The 24,071-nt window shown below is 42.2% G+C and overlaps 2 protein-coding genes across 2 annotated transcripts in view; one reads left to right on the top strand and one right to left on the bottom strand.

Moving 5' to 3' along the window:
• Positions 1-23,267, top strand: part of LOC6618595 (high affinity cGMP-specific 3',5'-cyclic phosphodiesterase 9A) — a 107,740-nt gene extending 84,473 nt beyond the window's left edge. The window contains exons 5-11 of the mRNA XM_032726597.1: positions 2,770-3,095; positions 7,888-8,039; positions 8,126-8,233; positions 17,699-17,825; positions 17,893-18,188; positions 18,260-18,701; positions 19,325-23,267. Coding sequence (XP_032582488.1) covers positions 2,770-3,095; positions 7,888-8,039; positions 8,126-8,233; positions 17,699-17,825; positions 17,893-18,188; positions 18,260-18,701; positions 19,325-20,545 — 2,672 coding nt within the window. The 3' untranslated portion in view covers positions 20,546-23,267. The remainder of the gene's footprint in view (positions 1-2,769; positions 3,096-7,887; positions 8,040-8,125; positions 8,234-17,698; positions 17,826-17,892; positions 18,189-18,259; positions 18,702-19,324) is intronic.
• Positions 11,317-13,439, bottom strand: LOC6618596 (endothelin-converting enzyme 1). Its single transcript, XM_002042819.2, has one exon. The coding sequence runs from the start codon at positions 13,400-13,402 to the stop codon at positions 11,435-11,437; it is 1,968 nt and encodes a 655-aa protein (XP_002042855.1). The 5' UTR covers positions 13,403-13,439; the 3' UTR covers positions 11,317-11,434.
• Positions 23,268-24,071: the final 804 nt, after the last annotated feature.

Below are 24,071 nucleotides of genomic sequence, written 5' to 3'. Positions count from 1 at the left end.
CCGATGCATCAAAGTTGCATTGAAAGACACTCCTTTTCCGGCACGAAGGATTTGGGTATAAGTCTCTGGCAGAACTCATCGATCAACCTGTCACCTGCCCTTGCGAATGCCGGAATGGCTGTACGCAAAGTGTGCCGGATATGGAAAGAAAAATTTTTTTAATTTAATTTCACATCCTGCACAAACAGAATGGGGAGTGCTTTATTTCGATTTTGCTTCTGAGCCATCAGTAGATTTTCATAAATAGACGTTGTTAATACAAAAATTGCCAGCCATATTTGTCATTTTCCAATGCAATCAGATATCAAATATTAAATTTAATCGATAAATTTCTTCTTTGTTATCGCAGCATCTATGCTGACTATAAATATACTTTAATCTTATCACATATGCGTTTCGTTATCTCTTCTTTTTTTTTGTATCGTCCCATCGTCCCTTTACGTATTAGCTGTTTATGAGTCCTTGAAAGTTCGCAATTAGCTGCCGAGCAGAAGCGCCAATTAGCCGATTAAATTACCAGTCAAATCTCCCATTACACTCGCTCACAATCAGTCATGTTTTTTGGTTTTTGGTTTTTGTTTTTATCGCCCATTGCTCATCCCCGTCAGCAGCATTTTCCCCAGCTGAATTTTCCGCCCGAATCACCGCTCATCGTGTGTAATTATCGTCTGCAGACGGAGTTTCACTATCCATCTATTACCCTGACCCCCAGCCTCATTGTAAATCAATCTGTCAGTTAATAACGAAGCAACCTTTCATTATCCCTTCGCAGATTCAACACCACCACCCCCCCTTTCTTTCCACTAGCCACTTTCTTCCACTTTCTCTTTTTATGGGGGCGGGCAATAAGCGTGTGCAAATAGAAAGGCGGACAAACAGAAAGGGTACTGCAAAAATAAATGGTCTGCTTACTTTTTTTTACTAGTTTCAATGCTAAATCCAAAAATACTATCTGCTATAAGTATTAACACTTAACACACATTATTAATATTTATACAATTTTTGAGGGATTTGTTATACCCTATTTTCTCGCAGTGTCCTTGGTCTATACATACAGCATATCAGAAACGCGACGGCGGCTTAATTAACAATTGTAAGTGGCAGTAAATTAATTATAACCGTTGCCCGCAAAGTGTTTCGCTTGCAGCACATGTGGGCGGTCTTCAGCGGCGGGGGCGTGGCACAGCTACTACTTTGTGCCCTGCCGTCTCTATGTGATTGTGTGTGTGTGTGCGAGAGACGTAGTATCTGTGTGTGAGTGGAGGGGGTTGCACTTCAAAGGGAACCGTTTTAATCAAATTTCGAAAAGTGGCACCGCTTGTGATGTGGGTGAAAACGAATAGAGGAAAAACCTCCGGCTCCCGAAACGGTAGGAAAACTGTCGGAAAAGTCAGCTCTCATTACAATGAGATCTTTGCAAATTCTGGCCCTCATGCCCCCGCATTTCGCTCGCCCTTCACTGGAAAAGTCGCTCGAAAGTAGGTAGGAAGTTGAGGTCCCTTGTCCCAAAAAAGCGATCTATGTGTAAAAACCCTGGTCCATGATGGACCTGGACTGGCCCTCGAAATTGGAAATGCGACAAATGAAAGGGGTCGGCCAGGAATGTCCTAAGATGGGGACTCTCCTTTGTCGTCCGATGGAAGGGAAGCAATTCCGAAATCACTCTGGAACGCCATCCCAAATTCCCAATAAATTCAAATTGTACGTTAGACAAGCCTAAAAAGCTTAAAGCGGATTTCATGTGCATGTAGATGCCTTTGGATTTAAATATAAATATTAGGGTAATTGTGAATGGACTCATTAATATGTATACAGGTACTTTGCCACAATTTCGATACAACCACTAGCCTAGTTTTCCCCCAAAAAAAGAAAAGCATAAATAAGGACTGCTGGCCGAACTTCATTAGGCGCCGAAAACATGAAGGCTAGTTCATTTCCCTCTCAAGGGTGGGCCGCAATCATAAAATGTTTTGATTCATTTGCAAGCTAAATTGAGGCAAAGCATTTCAACTTTTCCTGGATCGCACCTGGCCGGAGGCCGTTGGCTGCAAAGGATGGTGGGGGTGTGGCAGCTTCCGCCTGATGGAGGCGAACTATCTGGCACAGGTCCACAGCTCGGTCGGTGCTTCATTTTCAGCCATTGAAGCGTGCCACCGATTGAAAATTTAATTTCCCGCCTATGGCGTTGAAATAAAAACAAAAAACGAAAAAGAAAATACGAGGGGGAAAAAAAGAGGAGACTGCCCAACCTCAGAAAGAGAAATAAAAAAAAAGGGAGAAAAGGAAGCTGTGCCACCGGTTTAGACCAGGCCAATGTATTTCCGTTCATATTCGAGTCCGGCAAGTGGATTTTGATTTGGATTTGCATCTGGACTTGGATTCTGGCTGCTCCTGCTCCACCGCGTTATTTGCAATAATCCAAATTGCCATGGCTCGATTCGTTAGACTGTATTTCCTGTTTCGACTGCCTGATTTATTTATTGAAGCATCGAGCAGGTCGACAGGTATCCAAGTCTTTCTGGGGCAAAAAAGCATGCTGCGGGTGGCCAAGAACATAAAGATGACACATAAAATCCTTAGAAGCACTATCGTTAAATAACACATGGTGTGAACAGGGCCCACCTATCGTATAAATTTTCACACATCACAAACTTTTTGACATTTCAGCTAGCATTTTCGTGCTAATCTAACCAAGCTGAGTCATTTTTCGTTATAAGATCATTTAGAAAATGAAAATTCCCGCTGATGTCAGTAATCGTTCAATCGCAGGTCTCTCCAAACGACCGCTGGGCCCGCCGCATCGTAAAAGCAGTCTACCAAAGCATCAGGAGGTGAAGCGCCGCTTCCTGGAAATTTGTGATACGACCTTCTCGGAGGAGGTGAGGGCCGCCCTGCGCCTGCCGGCCTTCGATTCCTACGAGTGGAGCGATGCCGATGTCATCCATCTCATGCAGACCATGTTCGTCGAGCTGGGATTCATCGAGAAGTTCAGCATTCCGGTGGACACGCTGCGCGAGTGGCTCTATGAGGTCTACAAGCACTACAACGAGGTGCCCTTCCACAATTTTCGGCACTGCTTCTGCGTTGCCCAGATGGTGAGCCAACAATTTAATCTAAAACAAAAGATCATGCTATAGTCGAGTTCGCCGACTATCAGATACCCCTTACTTAGCTAGTATGAATGTGTGAAAATAATTTAAATTGCATAATATTAAATATGAATTAATATCCCGTCTAGACATCTTTCACATTTCAAAATTTATAAACCATAAGATCTTACTTGTTATGTTCTAATTTTAGTTTTCACTGATTATAAGTAACCATATGTGTATAAAAAGCTTGTATATATTTGTACATTCTTTGAAGTGAAATCGGATAGGCGCTGTAGTTGCCCTTAATGGCCTTTCCAAGCTCAATACAAGTTGTGTTCTAATATCTAATATTTCTCAACACCCCGACTCGATTTGTGTCGCAAATTATTAATAAAATACTTGAGCGTTGCTTGTATTGAAATAATATATGCAGATATTTTCCACACCGAATGATAATAATAAATGCATGTACATTTCCATATGTATGTCTGGTTGGACAGACAAAGCTTGCAATCGATATAATGTGGGAATTTTTATAAGGCGCACATAAGTATTTCTATATCTGTATCTCTGACTGTATCCGGTGTCTGTGTGCGTGTGGGTCTGTCGTTGTGTGAGTGCCAACAATGAGCGGCGCCCCGTTGTATGCAATGCAAAAATAAAACAAAGCGCCAAAGGGCAATCCACCCAAAACGCTCGCACACACACGGACACAAACACACACACACACGAAATGTGGCTTAGAGCAGGACCTATTTTTAGCTGCCAAGATACGCCCAAGATACGAAAGATACGAAGAATTTGTTTCTCTTTTAAAAGGAAAAGCCCGTGTGGCAAGGCTAGAGGGGGCGAGTGGAAAAGGCAAGACCGAGTGACTGGTCACTCACCCAGTATTGTCAAAAAAAAAAAGCAGACCTCCGAAAACCACCCATTTCCACCCCAACAAAAAAAAAAAAAAAAAAACAACTGAGCACTTAGAAGAGCGACCCACTTGGCTGCTCAAGTGCCAGCGGAACATATTTTTTGTAACCTACATTTTTGGCAAATGAAAGTTGCCGGGTGTTGTTGCATCTCTTGCAGCGAGCTCCTTTCATTTTACTTACCCAGAAATACATACCCTATTACCAGTATAGGCATAACCCACAAGAATATGCATTACATAAGCTGAATAATATATCAGCATGGTAGTTTAGTATTTCAAAACCATATTTTTTCGATTCTAGTACAGGATATATCATATTCGCTACTCTATCATCATTATAATGCAGCTCTATTTGCCTTTTTTTAAGTGTCTCATTTCACTTCTTGTGTAACATAAATAGATGCTGAAATAAATTAAGATGCATTGTCACTGCAAGCTTATTTCAATGGCAAACTTTGCCATTAAGCGTCGCACTTAGTCGATCTCCACTGTAGCAGTAACTTTTGAAGGAACTAAGACAAAGACACATACATATATAGCGCACACAAAAAAACACAACAACCTGAAAAGCGAAACGAAAACTTTAATAAATTATTTTTCCAGGCAACAAAGACTAACAGGTAAAGGGCGGGGGGAGTGGGCGTGGCATGAACGGTAGACTGCAAGTTGAAGTCAACAATATGGGGAAAAAACGAGGACAAAAGGACGACAGAAAGTCAGATAGTCGAGGCATCAAGTATACGCACGGTTGCCCCATTGCAAAATTGCTGCCACAAGCGCAACTTTGACAATCGCATTATTATTTTTCTGCCGTTGTTGCTGTTAAATATGTTTGCCATAAACCGCATTATGTGCCAGACAAAAACAAATAAGCAACACAGGAATATGAAAAAACAAAAAAACAAAACCATGGCCACGCAAACAAACACAAACAACAAACATGGGGGCGCCCATTGTCATCGTCCCCGTCATCGGTGGCCAACTCACCTGCGCCCCACCTGTGTGCACTATTTTTATGATTTTTATGATTGTCCTGGCCGCATAACGGTATTGCACCGGCCGAAGGACACTTGCAAGGAAATAGCCGCAGTCACGAAAAACTAGCCAATTGATGAGGACGAATAATACTTTTAAGCGTAATTAAATTTTTTGTTACATTTTATTTTTGATTTCTAAATATTTTCATATTTTTAACATGTTCATAAAAGCTTTTGTGACGAAATCGGCTTTGTTTATTTTGTAATAAAACCAACAGAGTGAATAATTTCTTTTGTGGTCATCGAATCCTATTAAAATCATAAACCTTTATTGGTTTTTACAAAAAATTTGAGTTTTTTTCCCCATTTGGGATTTAAATCGAAAAGCTGCGACTAATAATTGTAAGTGTGTGTGTGGGAATGCAAAAGCCTTTGGCATTTTCAGCTTTGGCAAAAATCCTTTTTAAATATGGCATATGAATCGATTGCAGAATGTTTGAATTTCGAACTACGGGTCAGCGTTTATACCCTTTCCGTTGCCCAACACCCTATCCATTTTTATAGCTTTCCAACGATCCATATTGCGCTGTTGCGTATTTTACAATTCAATGGGGACGCCCATTTGCATAGGCGGGTTTTGGCCAACAGCACAGCTGCGGTCGCAAAAATAGCACTGCCCTGACCAACAAAAACGAATAATATCAATATCAATATGCTTATTTTTACACTTGCCATATAATTGCGAACTTCAGTTAATATGTTGATATATCTTGATAAAAACCATATAAAATTTATTTTAAATATCTAAAATCATGCTGCAATTAAATGCCAAAAACTGGATTTTCATTTGAAGTTTTCACTAGGCTTTGGTTCGATTGGTTTTTAGGGTAATTGTTGAGTTTTAGTACTTGCCGCTGCTGTACATAAGTGCTTGTTAGGGGCATGTGCTGGTGTGTGTGTGTGATTTGGCGTGTGTGTGTGTGCGTGCGAGGACCTAAAAGCCGTTTGCAGGACATGACAGTCAAGCCGTTAAGCGGCTTTCGCCCCAACTGCAAACAGGCGAACAAAAACTGAGCATTAAGGCAGCGGCAAGAGCGTAAATTTAAATTATTGAACCGAAGCCGCCGAAAAGCGACTGGCGGCTTCTCCTCTTTTATTTTTCCTTGTTTTCTTTTTCGCTGCCCCCATTTTCCCGCAGGGGCGGGGGGCAGGTTGGGGGCGTGACCGAACACTTTGACTAATTTCCATTGGCTGCACTTTTCATCTGACGCTGCAGTTGATTTCCTTGGTGTATTTTTGTCCGCTGAAAAGTTTGCCAACAAGCAGAAAATGCATCACCCTTGAGAGTGGGAGGCTTTCGGGGGGGTGGGGGGTGTTGTGTTGCAGGCAGGGCGGTTTGAGTGGGTTGTTAGTTGTCTGCGTCTGTTTGTTGACAATGAATTTAGATAAACTTGCGAAATTCGAAACGCAAACAGCATTTGCATTTGCATAAATTTATAGCACCCCCTGCGCCCACGTTTTGTCTCCCAGAGAGATTTTCTTTTCACACCATATCCTTCCATACATATAGACTATATATATATATGCATATATATCTATATATATTTATAACGCATAGCCCTCGCTCTTTCTCAATTTGGTTCCCCGGCCCCTTTCACTCGCACTTAATGCCAAAGTAAACGCAATGGCGGCGAAAGTTGTGCAACAACTTTTACGACCAGAGACCCCAAAGTCTCACCTCTTTGGCCACCCAACCCCATCATCGGATGGGGCAGCACCCCCTTTGGCAACTTTAGTGCAAAGAGCTGAGTAAAGTTTGCGCTGCTTTCGCATTTCGAAGAGCTTCAATTGAACGTTGTTGAAATTCCTTGAGGGTCTGCGTCGCCCGTCGCCCAGTCATCTTCATTTGCAGGCAACGAGTTTGCAGCTCCAAAAGGACAGGCAGCTCCAGAATGCAGGGATGCGACCGCGAGTTACCCTATCAATCAGAAGAAAAGTATTAGATGTTATACATATCAAGGCCAAAGTCTACAATGATAAACGAACTATTATCTGTTCAAAAAGTATCTATAAGTATAGTTTTTATAAGTATCTATAATATCTATAAGTATTGTATCTATATAAGTACAGAAAATCGGAATGCATCTGTCTTTGGTAAACAAACGATATTGTTGCACACTTGCACATCCTATTTTAGTAGTAGGTATTTCTAACTCCCTTGCGAATATAGCTTTTTAAAATCTTTCGCATATACAATACGCCTTTCCGCTTTACAAGCATACAGGGTATTCAAAGGCAGTTGAGTGTGGCAAGAGAATGGTGCCTCCAGTTGGGGTAGATCCTGCCACTAGTAATTGCAAGGGTTTCGCAGCAGACAAATTAAGTTGGCACAAGGCGGTGGGCGAAAGAGTTCGAGGTGCGACAGGACCAAGCGATAAAGGTTATAGACGGTGGATCGGATTAAATAGGTGGAAAAATGGGGGAAATGCAGGGCAGCTTTAAGCCGCCTTACCTGTCTAACCTCGAACGGATAAGTTTAAATGTTAAATTGCCAAGACTAATTGCCCGCATCAAGATAAATGATTAGATCGATGATGCTCGAGGGCCAGATGATGCGGTGCATCCTTTCGAGGGATAGAAAACGGGATACTGCTCACAAATCCGAGGAGGGAAAACCGAAAGCTGTATAATTAGTCTGGGGGAATAATGAGGCTAGTAAGTAAGAATGCAACTTTTTAGTGGCCACATAAAGTTGGGGTTGTAAAACAATTAAATAGCTTTACGTTCACTTCTTACTTCACGAATCAAAGTGAATGCAAAGATTAGAGATACATTGAATTTATATACATTAAATCATATTTATACTATTACCATTAAATTCAATTATGTTTTTCAGATGTATGCCATAACGCGCCAGGCGAATTTGCTGAGTCGCCTGGGCGACCTAGAATGTCTGATCCTGTTGGTGTCCTGCATTTGCCACGACCTCGACCATCCTGGCTACAATAATATCTACCAGATCAATGCCCGCACCGAGCTGGCTCTCAGGTGCGTAAATCCGCTTCGGATTTGCAAATATATACATACTGTATACATATAGATATATCTCATTGACATTGCGATATCATTTGCAGATACAATGACATCTCACCGCTGGAGAACCACCATTGTTCGATAGCGTTCCGCCTGCTGGAGCATCCCGAATGCAATATATTCAAGAACTTTAGCCGCGACACCTTCAAGTGAGTTTCAGCTCGATTTAAGGTCCTATTTGCCGGGGATTCGGTTCGGTGGCTTTGGGTCAATTAATTGCCGAGCATCCACTTTATGCGCGGCACGTACCGAATGGCATTGCATTAAACGCTCGCCCCATTGCCGTGGTAATTAACAGCTACCAGCTGCACTGCATCCAACCACCCACCGCCCACCGCCCAACGCCCATCCACCCCACCTCCCATCTTCAATCGCCCAACGCCCAGCGCCACCCCACTTGACCTCCATCGCCCACCCATTGTCCTGACCCAACCTGAAATCCATGCCAAGGCACGACTGCGAAATCCATTGATTTAATATTTAAAGAGCGAAAAACTGAGCAATTCTGTGGCGCAAGCGAAAATGTTGAACGAATGATACCCCTTTTTTATTATTTCTTAATTAGGATAACAAAAAAAGGCAGTTTTTAGTTATAGGTGAGATTTGATTTGGCTAAATGCAGAGCCAATTTTGCATTATTTTAGTTGTATTATTTTTTGGATACTTTTTAACATTGCAAAATCTATATACCCTATTGCAGTTGATTCCCTGGGTATAAAAATAAGAATCGCGAAAAGCAAAGAAAGTTGCAACAGAAGAAGAGCGTAGTTTTCTACCGAATGTCCATGCTGCTATTGTTGTTTTTCATTGGTTTTTCCTGGGTTTCCCTTGGTTTCCCACGGTTTTCCACGGTTTTCCGCTTACAATATGCAGCCGGACTGGAATGGAATGAAGATTAAGCTGTAATTGGCCCGTACACGACATAATCCCAGTGTTCAGCTCGCTTATAACTTAACTTAATTCGAGAGAAAGCGCCAATCGAGTGCAATTGAAAATCCATCGAACGAACAATTGCCATTGAGCAATCGATTTATCGAGTAATTAAAATAAATCTCCGACGGTTTCGTTTGCTTAAAATGTCAGTTGAAATTTATTTATGTGTACGTGAATAGCACAGTTAAGACCATCTTGAAACAATTTTAAAGCCTATTTAGATTTTACATTGAACAATTCAAACGAAATCGTAAATTAACCACTGAACAAAATGCGAAATAAATTTTATTTAGGAAATGTAAACAAAATTAACAAGAGATATTGTTTCGATACTTTAAAGACTTTCCTCGTACCACATTAATATTTGAATTAAGCTAACGCTAACGTGTTTTCCAATCACTTCTTTTATAAAATACAACTTAAACAGTTTCGATTAACTAGTGAAAATGGCGAGGAAGAGCGCAAAGTTAGCTTTCCGAAGATTATACGTTTATATAATAAAGCTATTTGATGGCTTAGCGGAGCATTTTCCGCGCTTAACTGACCCCTCGCAACAACTGGCTTTTCGCATTTTATACTCACTACCCATCGCTGCTTTTGCCGCATTTTCCTGCTCGCACTCCACTCCATGGTTTTTCTTGCAATTTCATTTATTCTGCGTAATTCTTTTTTTTTTTCTTCGCATTCATTGCATGCATTTTATATTGGAAAATATTCCACAAACACTAATTAAGTGGATTAGCCGGCGAAATGCTTTTCCTCGACTTTGACTTGCGTGGGCGATGTGCATGGAAAGTGTGGGAAAAATCGCGAGCAATGAGGATAGTGGGTATTCCGAAATGAAAATGAAAAACGCGAGGCTGGGGCATCAACTTGATCATCATCATCACCAATGACAGGAATCATTATGAACAAGAAACGCAATCAAGGGATAGTCGCGCCCTTGACAACATAACCGCCCCCCTGCCACACACACCCACACACACACCCACATTATCCGCCCACTTTCCCCCATTTTCCTTGGCAAGTTTGTGTGCATAAACTATTGGATACTTTTGGGAGTTTTTGATGGCAAAACTTGTCGGCAAATGCACACAATATGCCAGCCATCATCAGGCGAGTGGTTGGTTAAAGCGGGCGGAAAATGCGTGGGCGGAAAAGCGGGTGCAAAGTGGGCGGAAGAGCGGGTGAAAAGCGGTTGGGGAATCGATGTGGTCTTTGCCAACCGTTCGTAGACAGTTGTCGTTGCGATTAGTAGGCATGATTATTACCAGAGAATTGGTTGGCATGTGCATAAATTTAGGTATTGTTCCTGGAAATATCCAACTAAATAAGCAAATATTGTTATTCCATTTGACTCAGTAATAACAAGCCAGACCAATGGGAATTAACTTGGAAATTGTGCAATTCGAGTAACAATTAACTTGAGTTAGGAAAATGCCATTCAACAATGGCATGGTCTACAGTCGCCTATTGGGGAAATACAATATTATAGTTAGTTAGAGGTAATAAGGATTACTTAAAAACGCTTAAAGCACAACAATTTCGATAGAACAGCCATTGTTACTTAGCCAATTATGCTACGACTACGGAATAGTATCATTTAATCCGCGAAAAGCTACTTACAATTCGAGTATCATATTTGCTTGAAACTGAAAAGTAAGAAGTTCCGAATAAAGCATTAGCCAAACTTGCATACCGACAGGCATGGTATTAAAATTAAGTTAATTTGATTAAACAACTGCATTTATCACTACTTAATTGCATCACTGCAATAAGTTAATTAAACAGCAAAATTAAATTGTATTTACATTCATAAACCCTTTTTTATTTCAAAGTAATAATGGCAAATATTTGACCACCTGCCAAATTCGCCGTATTTTGAATTATATTTTTTTACCTTACATTTTGTTGCATATGGTTGGGCTGATTCTTTATTTATATGACTTTCCAAGTGGGAGGTGCAGGTGTTGTAGGCGTGGCATTTTACAAAAAAAAACTCAGCTACGCATGCTGCATTTTATTTGATTTTGATTGTGGCAAACTGCAATTTCACAACAAAAAAATAGCAACACTTGTTTGTAAATGTAAAACGTTGGCCGAAAAGTCGATGATGCCAAAAATCAGACAAATAACGATAGAAATAATTAAATTTACATTGACCGGCGGCAATAGAAGTTGGTAAGAAAGTTGAAAACGTTAGCCAGCCTCTTCTTTTGATATTAGAAAAATGTTTAAAAATAGCATTAAATTTTACCAATATCTTCTAAACTATACCATAGATAGTAAAAATTCTATATTCCTATAAAAAGTGAAAATGTTTTATTGTTTCTAGTTACTTTCTGGCTACAGTCTAATTTATTGCTGCGATTAGTTTCTGTAATTAGTTTAAAATATTAGTTTTAACATAAATGCCATTACCAAATGTGGCACTTGTCGACGGGATTCATGTGGCTGGTTGCCTTGCACTGGAACGTGTCCCCGAATTCCGGCATATTGCCCAGGACATTATTGACCCGCTCGGCGTGGGCGGCATGTTGGCTCAATCCCGACGTACTGGCCACTGTGCCACACCAATTCTGGGCAAAGGCCACGAAGAAGGTACGCATATTTGTAGCTCCACTCCGATGGCGATATGTGTCGAGGGCCAGGCGAAGTCCCTCGGTATCCGCGATGTTCTCGTTGACGGTTAGCGTGGCATTACTGTACCGTACGCCCAAATAGCAAGCGGCTCTCAGCCCGAAACGGATAATCGCCCTGGCCGACCACTGGCCATTGGCCAACTGGCCGGAGGCATCGTAATTAAGGCCATCCAAGTCGAAGGCGTGCACCATTTCGTGGGCCAGAATGTAGCCCAATCCGGCGGTTAGTTTGGCCATCGTGTCCGTCTCCTTGGAGCACTGCTGCTGGATAAGGGGCGTGGCCATCAGGCCGAGCGGCAACTCAATCCGATTCAACTTGAGGCGATAGTAGGCATTCACGGACAGCGGATCCGCTGGCACCGAGGTCACCGGCTCACCGAATACCTGTCGGTATTCCAATTTGGCTTGGCTAAGTGACAGCTGCAATAGGTTCTCATCACAATTGCCGCCCAGTTGGGGCGTGCCAGGACCACCACCATTGATGGGATCCTGTAGACGTGGCGTTAGCAATCGCATGGCCCTCAGTTTATCACGAGCCAAGTTTCGTGTGACCAAATCCTCGTGGAAGACCTCCGTTTCATTCAGTACCAACTCAAATTGCTGCTTCAGATCGCGAAAGAGCACCGCTATCTGCTGTAAGGCGGTGTCATAGACATCCTGATATGATTCGCCCAATACCAATTGCATTTGCAGACGACCCAGTTGTCCGGGCATTAGTTTCCTCAACTGTTCCAGGCAATGATCCCGCTGGCTGCCCAGTTTTTCGTCATCATGTAGTCGCAATTCGAAATAAGCGGGTAGCTGAAGGAGCAGCCAAGTGGACAGGACCATGGGATCCGAAGTGTGCTCCGCCAGCATTCGCTGTAGACCCTTTAGATAGTCCAAATCCGCCACCAGTAACAGCGTCGTTGAATCCCAATCGATACCTTCTAGGATCGTCTCGAAGTATCTTTTCAGCTCCAGTCCCGGCAGCTGTGACTCTAAATCCATTAGGCTCTGGGGCTTTCGCAGCACCAACGTCTGTTCCATATCGTTGGGCAATAGCTTCTGCAGACTCTTCTCGAATGCAACCAATTTCTCGGCCAGCAGAGCAGCTCTACGCACTCGCAAGCCCAATTCCAAGAGCAAAATCTTCAGGTAGCGCTGGTACAGGAACTCGTTCAGTTCATCATCGCGGCCCAGTAGATCGAACTTGGGTGGCAGAATGTAGAAGATCCTCTGTTCCGCCGACTGCCAGTTGTCCTTGACCAAGAGTCGCCACAGACCCTGAGCTCCGTACGTACGCAGGGCGGCATTGGCCAGTACCCAATCGAAGGATCCTCCGGTATGGTTGGCCAGCACTGGGAAGTTGGCACCACTTCGTGACAGGGCATCGGTGTAGGTTCTAATCGACTGGCCACTCAACAAGCAGCACCTGTATAAAGTGCCCAACTGGGCGGTTGAAGAGGTGTTGGAACTGGCGCTGTCGGTGGATGAGGATTCCTCTAGAGCTCGAATGAGCTGGAGCTTCATATTTGCCACCCACTTGGATCGCATATCGTGGGCACCGAGAATTCGCTGCGAAGTGCTCGAATACCAATTTCCGCAGGCATACTGATGAAAATTCTTACACGGCTCCACCTCCGCTTCCATGTCGTTCTCCAATTGCTGCTGGCAATCCTGGGCTGTCGCCAGCTTCAGCAGCATTACGCCAAGGATCACTCCCAGCCAGGTGATCGATGATGGTGGTGGTGATGGCTTCATTGCAGCAGCTAACTTCCACTTACAGCGACGTTTGTTTACTGACTTCCTCTCCCTCGCGAGTCCAAGTTCTAATCCGTACCCAAGTCCGGGGTGCTGATAAGCCACCGATAACCGCGCCGCCTGACATTCAACGTGAGTCCGCCGATGTCAGCGGGAACGAGGGTCGATCGAAAGGTTTTCCCCCAAACAGAATTCGCTGAAAAACATAATAATTTAATGCTACAAAATTCCAATGATTATTATTAATTATATGGCTTCGCTGTTACCCATTACACGAGTTCCAAAACCAATGCCAACTTGAATTTCCACTCAATGAAAGCGTAAATCGTGTGTAGTAAATCAGCTAGTCACAAGGCCAAATCATCATCAAGATGAAACCGTAGATAATGCTACCCAAATTCGCTCCCGATTCTCCAAAGTCACTGGGCCTACCATTTACCGTTGAATCGGAGCACACGCGTAATCAATTAATCATCTTCCATCGACCCTCCCTACCCACCACCCTCCCTTCCTCCTGCGATGTCGCTCGATTTCAGGCACTTTGCCATGCAAAACCAAATTAGCCGGCCACCTTCAATGATTTGCCCTTACTCCACAAACAAGCACGCGTACACTGAGAGAAATATGTACAGAAAAAGTTACAAAATGAGATATATATGGTATTAAAAGAGGTAATCCAGTAATAGGCATATTAGTATAAATAATTTTAATTTTTTTATATTATTCAGTTATTTCTAGATTTAAAAACTAACAGTTTGGATTCTTAAGACTCAAACTTTTTCTGTGAGTTTCGATTGTGGAACAAAGGCCGCTGCGATTGGGATTTTAATAATGTTGAGAGTCAAGTTTACGCTGCCAGAGAAGCAGATAAAATTGCACGGAAATGAATGAAAGGGAAAAACGCGCAAAGAGAAAAGCAGATGGACAGATTAGCTTTTCGATCGATTACTGTTCGATTGTAAGTGTGTGACATTCAGGAGCTTAAATAAATTTCGATTAATGTCACAGGTAGAGCTAAAAATCGAATGGTACTTTCTTAACAGTCATTCCATTTAAATCAAACTAAGACATTAGTTCTTGCTTAACTTAAAGTGAAAAATTCTCGTATTAGATAAGCAATATATATGATGAGATTTATAAAGAATAAGCTTCTTTTTTTATATTTTATCAACAGCTTAAATTCAATTCATTAACCCTTTTAGAAGATTTAAATGTAGTCTAAACGAGTGCCTGTAAAGTACTTACTTCATCTTATTTGCAAAACTCATTGAGATGAAGGGCTTATCTTTTCGTTTAAGGCAACATTTAGTTAGTCCCAAAACCCCAATGCAATTTGGCTAGAAAATGCATTTGGAAATTGCAGAGGGACAGGTGGCTTGGAAAATGGGTTCTTGCATTTCATCTGCTCCTCCGCTCCTTTTCGCCTAATTGGGATTTCCCGATTTGCTGCTTAGTAAGTAAACTATCTGCACCAAGCTGTGTTTGCTCGGGGATCAACTTCTGACCGCACATCGCCGGTTTTGTGGCACAAAATCGAGAAATAAAAATTCAATTAAAATTCAACAAACAAACTGATGAAGGATGTGCCAAGCTTAAATGTGGGCGTAAGATATGAGAGGGCGGGGCCGGGGCGGTATACTTGAAACCAGCTGCTTCACTTGAACCAAAAATAAATCATCAAAGAAAACGTAAGCGGAGGCGGAGGCGAAAAGTAGGAGCAACACTGAAAAAAATTCAAATAAATTCAATACAAATTTATGCAAATCAATATGCATTAGTTTAATAATGTGAGCAGAATTTTAGATAATATTAATTTGTATTAATTGCAAAGAGATGCGTTCACTGCTTTTCTAAATACATAAGTTTGTTCTAAACAATGCCTACATTTTCTGCCAGTGTATGGTAGACGAGAAAAAGGATCTGCTGGCGGCAGATTCGGCACTCGACGCTTTGCAAATTAGTTTCGAGTTGAGTTTTGGTTGGCGCTATTTAGTCATAATTAGCGCATAATAGTTGCCGGTTTTCGTCGGCGCAAAAACTTTGCTCATCTGGCAGTCCTCTCGCCAAATTCCATTCCCCATTTTCCATTTTCTGTGCGGCACAATTCATCATCATCGCAGCGGAAAGCGAAAGGAGTTGCCCGCTGCTCCTTTGGCAGGATAATGCCGGCAATGGATAATAATCACTGCACTTGGCTCTTTAATTGAAGCATATCTGTTTCCAACTCCAATTCGTTTCGTTTCGATACTCCGACTATTTGGCATTGCCATTAATTAAATCCTGATTTGAGTGGCACAAACTCATGCGTAAGTTTTTTAATTAAGTGACAGACATTACAAGGTGCATTGCATTCCGGGCATACTCCATGTTCTGTTGGCAATAATGATGACGATTCGGAATTTGCAATCGTAAAATGAGAGGAAAATTCCAAGTATACTGTTTCCACAAGGGCGACCTCAAGATGATTCTTTATCCCATTGTGTAAAGTCAGAAAGGAAACCGAGGAAGGGAATAATTTTGCAAAAGAAGACCTAGAATTAAGGATAAGTAGCTTCTTTTTGGGTTTTAATATAAACCAATTAGGTAGCCAAGTGAATAATGTTTGTTAAGCTGGAAAATTGCTTGTGCAACTGTGGATAGTTCGTGGTTAAACTGAATAGGTGACAAAACAAGCTTGGTAAGGTTATGCTTATAGTGAAGGTTAAACATTTTTAAAGTCTATTCTGTCAGAAATGGTTAGAGGGGGTTGCGGGGCCACCTGAAGCCATCAAACTGTCAGAAATTGCTTAGTTATTGATCGAGATGCAATTTTCCGTTCAACTTTCAGCGTAATTCCCACGGCAAAATGTTGCGTTAATCCGACTGATGTTGCCATCGATGGGAAAATAATAAAAAATATATATATAAAAATATATATGTACGTATGTTTATTGTATAAATAAAGTCGTGACAGACGGCGGATGAAATGCGTTGCTCTATTTGCAGTTTAAATGCAGCAGTTGCAAGCGCTGAATTTTCCACCACGAGTTTGGGAGTTGACGCGCAGCCAATGCAGCTTGACACGAAAAGTTCAATTTCCACTCGCTTTTCCTTTTCTTTAGCTGCTGCACCCGACACTCTTGTCTTGGGTGCCTCGATTTCAAATAAAACGAAATGCAATTTGATATTTAACGCGCGCTGCATTTCTCAGTCTCTCCTCGGCCTGTTTTCCGTATTTCTGTACCCCAGTTTTTATGTTTTTCCGCGGCGAAAGCACTTCATTGGCCTTGTTTTCTCGTAAACACTTTCCGGTGACCACCACACTAAAACCACGTTTAGGAAAAGCCAATGGAAAGCGCAATCTCGGCTTCACCTTAAGTTGAAGTTTCCAATTTAACCAATTTTCAGCCAAAACAAAAGGCCAAACAATTGCAAAATGTTACAACTTGATTCCGGAGAGCAATGCTCCAAATTAAGATTGCACTTATGCCAAGTGAGTTTGTATCATTCACTAAATACCACTTTTCATTTTAATTCTGAACTAAAATAAAACTGAACTGACGTGAAAAAGTGAAAACAAAACATAAATACGAACAAATATAGCCGAGATATGATAAATAACATAAAAATCAATTTTCTTAGATTTTCGATCAACAAATTTTCAGTTTCCAGAACAGAACATTCGAAATATTGATCCATTAAACTTAAAAAACTGATAGGGATCGTTAGCATTGATAATTAGCTGCTCAAAACAGTTATTTTTTCAACTATATGACAATTTTTAGCTATGTTATGACTAAAATTCCGTTTATAAAATCACGTTATTGGCAAAACACGTTTTTTCAAATTTCGGTCATAAAATAATCCGTTTTTTTGCCACAACTTAAAAAATAATTGTCTGAATATGGAATGTTATACCTCGTTGAGCTCGTAATTAAATTTCTAATCAAACTGTTTTCAAACATGGAAAATTTAAATTTTTGAAATTTTTTGCAAATTTTGATGCAAATTAGCCCTTACAAAAAATGCGAAAATTGGCCCAAAAATAAGTTTTCCTAAATCCTTTAAAAAGTGATCGTTCTGATAAATATCTGCTCAAAACAGTTATTCTTTCATCTATATGGCAAATTTTAGCAAAGATATGATGAAAATTCCAATCGGAATTGTTTAATTTATGCAAAAACCATTTTTCAGAATATTTGGCATAAAATAATCTGTTTTTTGCCCAGAAACTTAACAATAATTTGTAAGCAATAATCGGTTTAATAAAAGAACATAAAATGCTAACTACCATTACTATTTTCTTTAATTCTTCAGTAACATTCGCGAGGGCATCATCCGGTGCATTTTGGCCACGGACATGGCCCGTCACAATGAAATCCTCACGCAGTTTATGGAGATAACGCCCATCTTCGACTATAGCAACCGTGCCCACATCAATTTGGTAAGTCGCAGCCACCACATTCTCGACGAGAAGGTATTACCTTAGCTTTGAATATATCCTTCCGCAGCTCTGCATGATCCTGATCAAGGTGGCGGACATTTCGAACGAGGCGCGACCCATGGACGTGGCCGAGCCCTGGCTGGACCGCCTGCTCCAGGAGTTCTTTGCCCAGAGTGCGGCCGAGAAGTCCGAGGGATTGCCGGTGACGCCCTTCATGGATCCGGACAAGGTCAGCAAGCCGGGCTCGCAGGTCCGCTTCATCGGACTCGTTCTCCTGCCACTTTTCGAGGCCCTAGGCGAACTGGTGCCGGAGCTAACCGAGCTCATCATCATACCCGTGCGCATCGCCCTAGAGTACTACAGGTAACTACTCATTTCTAATGCTTGTGGCACAACATGTTGTTTAATTTTCGTATAATCCATTATCTCATCAGGCGCCTCAACGATGCCCAGACAAAAACACGCAAATCGGTGGCGGACAGCAATACGTCTGCAACCTCCGATAGCAACAGCGGCACCATCGATTCCAATGCGGCGATGGTCAGCACTCCGGGCGGCGCTAGCGATAAGCTCAGCCTGGACAAGGGACAGGGCAATTCGCAGGGCTCCGGCGGCGGAGGAGGAGGAGGAGCCGGTGGTGCTGGCGGTGGGACAGGATCTGGATGCGGCGGAGGCGGCAGCAATGCCGCTGGTAGCGTATCGCCACAAATGCCGCGCTCCGGATCGGGGATCAGTGTTAAGTCGCGACGCAGCATTCCATCGCAAAAGTCCGCCTCGAGGACGTCCGTGGATGAGCCCGGAGGAATGGCGGCGGAGCTCCACGATTTGCCGGAGGGCAGCGAGAGCGGTGACTCGGAGACGGCCACCGAAGTTGATGTAAGTGGGCCAAAACTCTCTCACATGCACTATTGTGAACAAAATTCAAATACAATTCTATTAACATACTTACGAATAATTTAAAATAATCTTTATTTAATATATTGCCCACCTAACGAAATCATTTAAAATATTTTAATATCTTTTCGACTGGCCAACTTCAATTCCTGCGTAGGAACACAAAAAATGTCTGTAAACCTGAAGTGAATATTTTAACGAAATCCAAATGGTATTAAATTTCATTTTTGCCGAAATATATTTAATGAATTCAGTTTGTGTTCTTAGTGTTCATGCCAATGCAAAAAAAAAAAATATATCCTTTTAAAGAAAGTAGACTTTTTTATTTTGCTAAATATTTGTAGGCTTTAATGTGTGTAAAAATGCTTCTATTAAAATCGTTAAAAAGTAAAGAGAAAATTATGTAAAGTGTATTACATTTTGTTTTTAAGTTCATTCATTTCAAGACTCAACTTTCTCATCGTTTTAAACTGTGAAATTCCATTAAAAACCTACTTTAAACTGACACGAAGTAAAGAATACGGGTCAAAGTTTGTTTAAGACAATTACATTGTGCACGACATATAAACTAATCAGAATTTTCCATTCACATTCGGTTTTTGCAGGTGGCCGAGAAGACGTCCAAGTTCAAGGTGGACACCGAGGGCAGCAGCAACCGGAGCAAGTCCTCGCACTCGACCTCACGGAAATCCTCCCGCGAGAAGCGTCCCTCGATGATCGGCGAACTGTGCAGCAGTGGCGGTGGCCAGCGGATCCGGAACTCGTACGGCAACATCCATGGCTATCACAGCAATCGCTGTCACTTTGGCAACAATCGGGCGGTCAGCCTGGATCAGTATAGTAGTGCCGGTAACAATCGCCGCCTCTCGGACGGACTGCCGCAGGTGATCTCGGACAGCAATGTTTTCTACGGCCGGCACAATCGGAGCAGCACGGAGACCACCGGCGCCGGCGGTGTGGCTGTTGGCAATCCGCAGGACACCAATGCGAATACCAATCATCCGGTCGGATGTCAGCTGAAGGAGCTATTGGCCCGCACCGAGGCGGAATCGGAGGGTGAGGGCGATGGCAATGGCAGAGAGGACAAGAAGATTCCATTGGTCATACCGTCGATGCCGCAGCTGGCCACATCATCGAACGGTAACATATCGCCGACCCTGGTGGTCACCGAGCAAATCCTGCCCAGCAACGGCAGCACACGGAGCAGCGCCAGCAGTGGCCGTGGCGGCTCTGGAGTACCTGGAGGATCGGGTGGCTCTGGGATGCCAGGACCATCGGCCGGTTCTGGAAGTTCCTGGAAATCGAGACTGCGCCAGTTCTCCGATTACTTTAGCTTCAGCTTCGATAAGAGCAACAAGCGCTTCGGCAGCACACGTAGTAGTCCGTGTCCCGGTTCCAATTCCAGTTCGGGACGGACCAACAACAATGCCAATGGATTGGGTGAAAATCAGGACGGATTGGGAGCAGGAGGAGGCATAAAGCCGGGCATGTGCTGCACCACCATCACCAATAGCTCAGGATCCACGGTAAAAGGCGAGACGAGAGGAGGAACCGCAGGCGCAGGCGGCGGAGCTCTGACCACCATGACCACCGGAAATGATGCCCATCAGCGTCATCGCGCCTACAGCCTGGATGTGCCCGGCATGATGAGATACTCCTCCAACGACAGCAGTCGCCATCCCAGCAATAATACGCTTCAGAGTGCGGGTGGCGGTGCTGGCTTGACCACCGGATTAGAGGTCACTGCCCAACGAGTGCCGCCCAGCTTGAGCGTGGAAATGGGCCTGGCCAGCGGCTCATCATCAGAGGCGGGCCCAAAGATTTGACAACAGGGGAGCACCAGGCAGGATGCGGTAGCCATTAGCAAGGGCTACGACGGGGCCGTTGAGCAACAGGAGGTGGAGGAGGAGGAGGAAGAGCAGGAGGACGATGACGAGGATGAGGGCCGCGAGGAGCACCGCCAGCTGCAGCGGCATCAGCAGCAGCCGGACGCCTCGTCCAGCTGCGAGGTGTCCTCCATGTCGATGACCGTGTGGTCGGCGATTGGTCAGCGTTTGAACGCCCTCGTCTGCCATTGCTGCGAACGCAAATTACCGGAACCAGAAAATGTCTAAGTGGGTGGAAAGGTGGGCCAGGCTTAATCCACAACCCATCACCACCCATTCAAGATGCAATCAAATGCCCCATCCCATGCCCTCAATTTTAGCAGCTGGGGGTTCCTTGGCTTTCACAGCCTTTGACGACTTTGCCTGGTAGCTTAGGTTTACGTTTAACTCCTAGCAAATTACATTAGGTTTCCACAGATTTTACTCTCTTGTTTTGTTTTTTTTTTTAATTAAATATTATTTTATATTTTTATCTTGTTACCTTTTAAGTATTTTTATTTATGTACATGCGCATACACACACACACAAATATATATACATCTATTATTATTGAACTAATTTGCTGTTGTGTGGGTAGAAAAACTACAAGCTGCATAAACAAATTTGAAAGCATTGCATAACGTTGGTAGTTCGTGAAAGATCATATCAAGCGAGCTAAATGCATTAACGACATTGCCACCGATAATAGTTCACTACTAAGTGAGCATGGCAATGAAAGAGAACTAACTTAGTTAACTCCTTTGATTCTGATGAATACTGTTTTTTGCTGCAATTTTCCGTGCCAGTGAACTCTCAGAAAATCAACAATGCGAGGCGTCCAGGATTCCAGACACCAAAAAAAAAAAGGAAGTTGGGGCCTTCAGTTTCGCTCCCATGCGAAATTCACGTCTAATTACGCAAAACAAATTTGGCCCATTGAAGTGCATGGTACGGGAATATAGCTGCATCGATGTATGCAACAGGCATGGTCGCTGGATTTATCCGATGTATGTAGATTCAGTCGCAGTCGACTAATTCCATTTGCTTGTAGCTCGTTGCTGTTCGCCCGCTTTTGCCCAATTTTTTTTTGTTCATTTGGTTCGATTTTTGCACGTGGGATGAAAGTCGCTGCAGCGGGATGCCCCCAGGAGCAATGTCCATGGCCAAACGATTGGATTGTGCAGCCGCAGCTGTTGATGTTGCTGCTGCTGTTGCTGCTGCTGCTGCGGGGGCATTGGTGTTGCTGATGACGCTGATGGCAGCACTCAATTAGAAGGCACAGTGGGAGATGCCGTTCTTTCGATTATGCACGATTTTCCGGCAGCAAATCTCAGCTGCTAAATACGTTTCTAAAAATGAGAATCCTTTGGGAGGTGGTGGTGGGCCAGCAGACAAAAAAAAAACAAATATCAATTTGCATTCGATAATGGAAACACGATTGAGGCCAACTGCATGCATTCACATATCCCAGAAAAATGCAGAGAATATGAAAAATCCAAGTTAATTATAATCAATGTACATTGCTGTATGTAATTATGTTACATATAGTTCAACACACTCACACACACACACACACACATGCGAATGCAGAGCAATGCAAAAATGATTGCATACTTTGCAGGGCGAGCTCTGATTGGCGAAGACGAAACTTGAATTCAATTACGATATGGCAACGCAGAGATATATAAAAAAAAAAGAAAAAGAGCAGATTTAATTAAATATGTACTATGCTGCGGCGAGACCAAGCTGGTCCTTGGATACAGATAAAGCTATATTTACTGAAACAATTAAAAAGAGTTGTATTGTTTTTTTTTTGAATGTGTGTAATTAAGTGGGCACTTATTGAGCGTTCAATTCGATGAAAGTGTTAAGAGGCATATTTATTCGGTGTACATTTGGGTGTCTAGTGAATCGCAGCTAATACTCTTTACTAATTGTGCATTGTAATTGCAAGCTGCAGCATATATGTATGTACCTAGATGTGTACGTGTCATTTTCTCTCTAAGTTTTGTGTACGTTTGTTGTAGTGCGTAAGTAATGAAGTACTAAACATATATGTATATAACATGCACATACATATACATATATATATATATGTAAACCAGAATGCATCAGTGTATGCCCGGCTAAGTAATTCTCTGCGTGTGGATCTCCGCTCGTTGTGTATTTTCTGTAGTTAGACTCGAGACTAGCAGCCTAATTATAAGTTTATCGAATGTATTCGTGTATGTACCTTCCAGTCCCCGCACTTCAAACAGTTTTCTGTTGGTGGCCCTGCGAAGACTGAGCAGGACACTATATATACTACACATGGCGCCCGAGCAGGGACTGCATGGCGTACACCCAGCATCAACTAGCTAAATGGTAAATGAAAACAAGTAAAATCCCTTGGCGGCTAACTCGACTCCTAGATGTAAGACTCTACCTAAACAAACCACTCGAAATTAGCTAACACTTCAAATTGATTTGTTGCCTTATGATACTACAACTACTACAACTACTACTGTACTGCATTACAGCTGTGTGAGTGAGTGAGTGGGTGCTCAGCGCCGGAAAACTCCACTTAATTGGTCACAGCGTTTTATATTGTTCATGCCACCAACTTCCCTTGTTTGAATGACAAAACATAAAGACTAAAACTTGAATTTAAACAAAATCAACAACAACAAAAAAATATGAAAAAAACCAAACAAAAGAACTTTCCAACAAAACCAACTATACATATAGATACAAATATATATATATACATACATAAATATTTATCTTAAAGATACTACAACTACAAAAATCGTAAAAAAGAACTCTAGGTGTTTTACAAATGCATAAAACAAAAAAATAAATGGCAACTAAACCAAAAATAAAACCAAATGTAAGCCATTTCAAGCATAACTAAACTAGTTTAGAGCCCAGGCAAAAAAGATCGCAAAGCAAGCCAGATGTTGGCCAAAACCTAATATGTTTGAACAAATTTGACAGGCCGAAAATATTAATGTCCTTGCAATGGATCGTCAGATATCAATAACTATATCTTTTAAGTCAATTCAAAGTATTTAAAAAATGAGAACCACAAAAAAATGGCTGACAGTTTTTAATGATTGACTTACTTGCTAAATTGCATCAAAAAAAATATTTCAATAAGTAAAGACAATAGGTGAATACGCATTAATATAAAACAAATATATAATAGATGCTTACTACTTTGGATCATGTTTTCCCTATAAGTCTTTTTTTTAAGTCCGACTACAATTTTGAAATCATCTCAACTAATAAATTAAGAATTAGATTTTATTAAATTGTTTTCTATGTTGTCAAAATAATACAAAAAGTACACAACAAATAATGCGACAAAAACAAAAGAATTGATTTGCCTGTGAGTGTATGACATTAGGATATCAAAATTCTGTTATCGATACGTTTGCCAAAAATTGAACGATTGACAGCTACACTACTTATATATACAACTCTGATCGAATCGCTAAAGAGCATT

The sequence above is a fragment of the Drosophila sechellia genome, chromosome X (assembly GCF_004382195.2).
Source record: "Drosophila sechellia strain sech25 chromosome X, ASM438219v1, whole genome shotgun sequence".
Classification (NCBI taxonomy): domain Eukaryota; kingdom Metazoa; phylum Arthropoda; class Insecta; order Diptera; family Drosophilidae; genus Drosophila; species Drosophila sechellia.
Note: the sequence above shows the minus strand (reverse complement) of the source record. Positions and strands in the feature narration are given on the sequence as shown.

What these genes read in the sequence shown, in the direction of transcription:
- LOC6618596 (XM_002042819.2), bottom strand. Translation starts at nt 13,402, where the DNA reads ATGAAGCCATCACCACCACCATCATCGATCACCTGGCTGGGAGTGATC.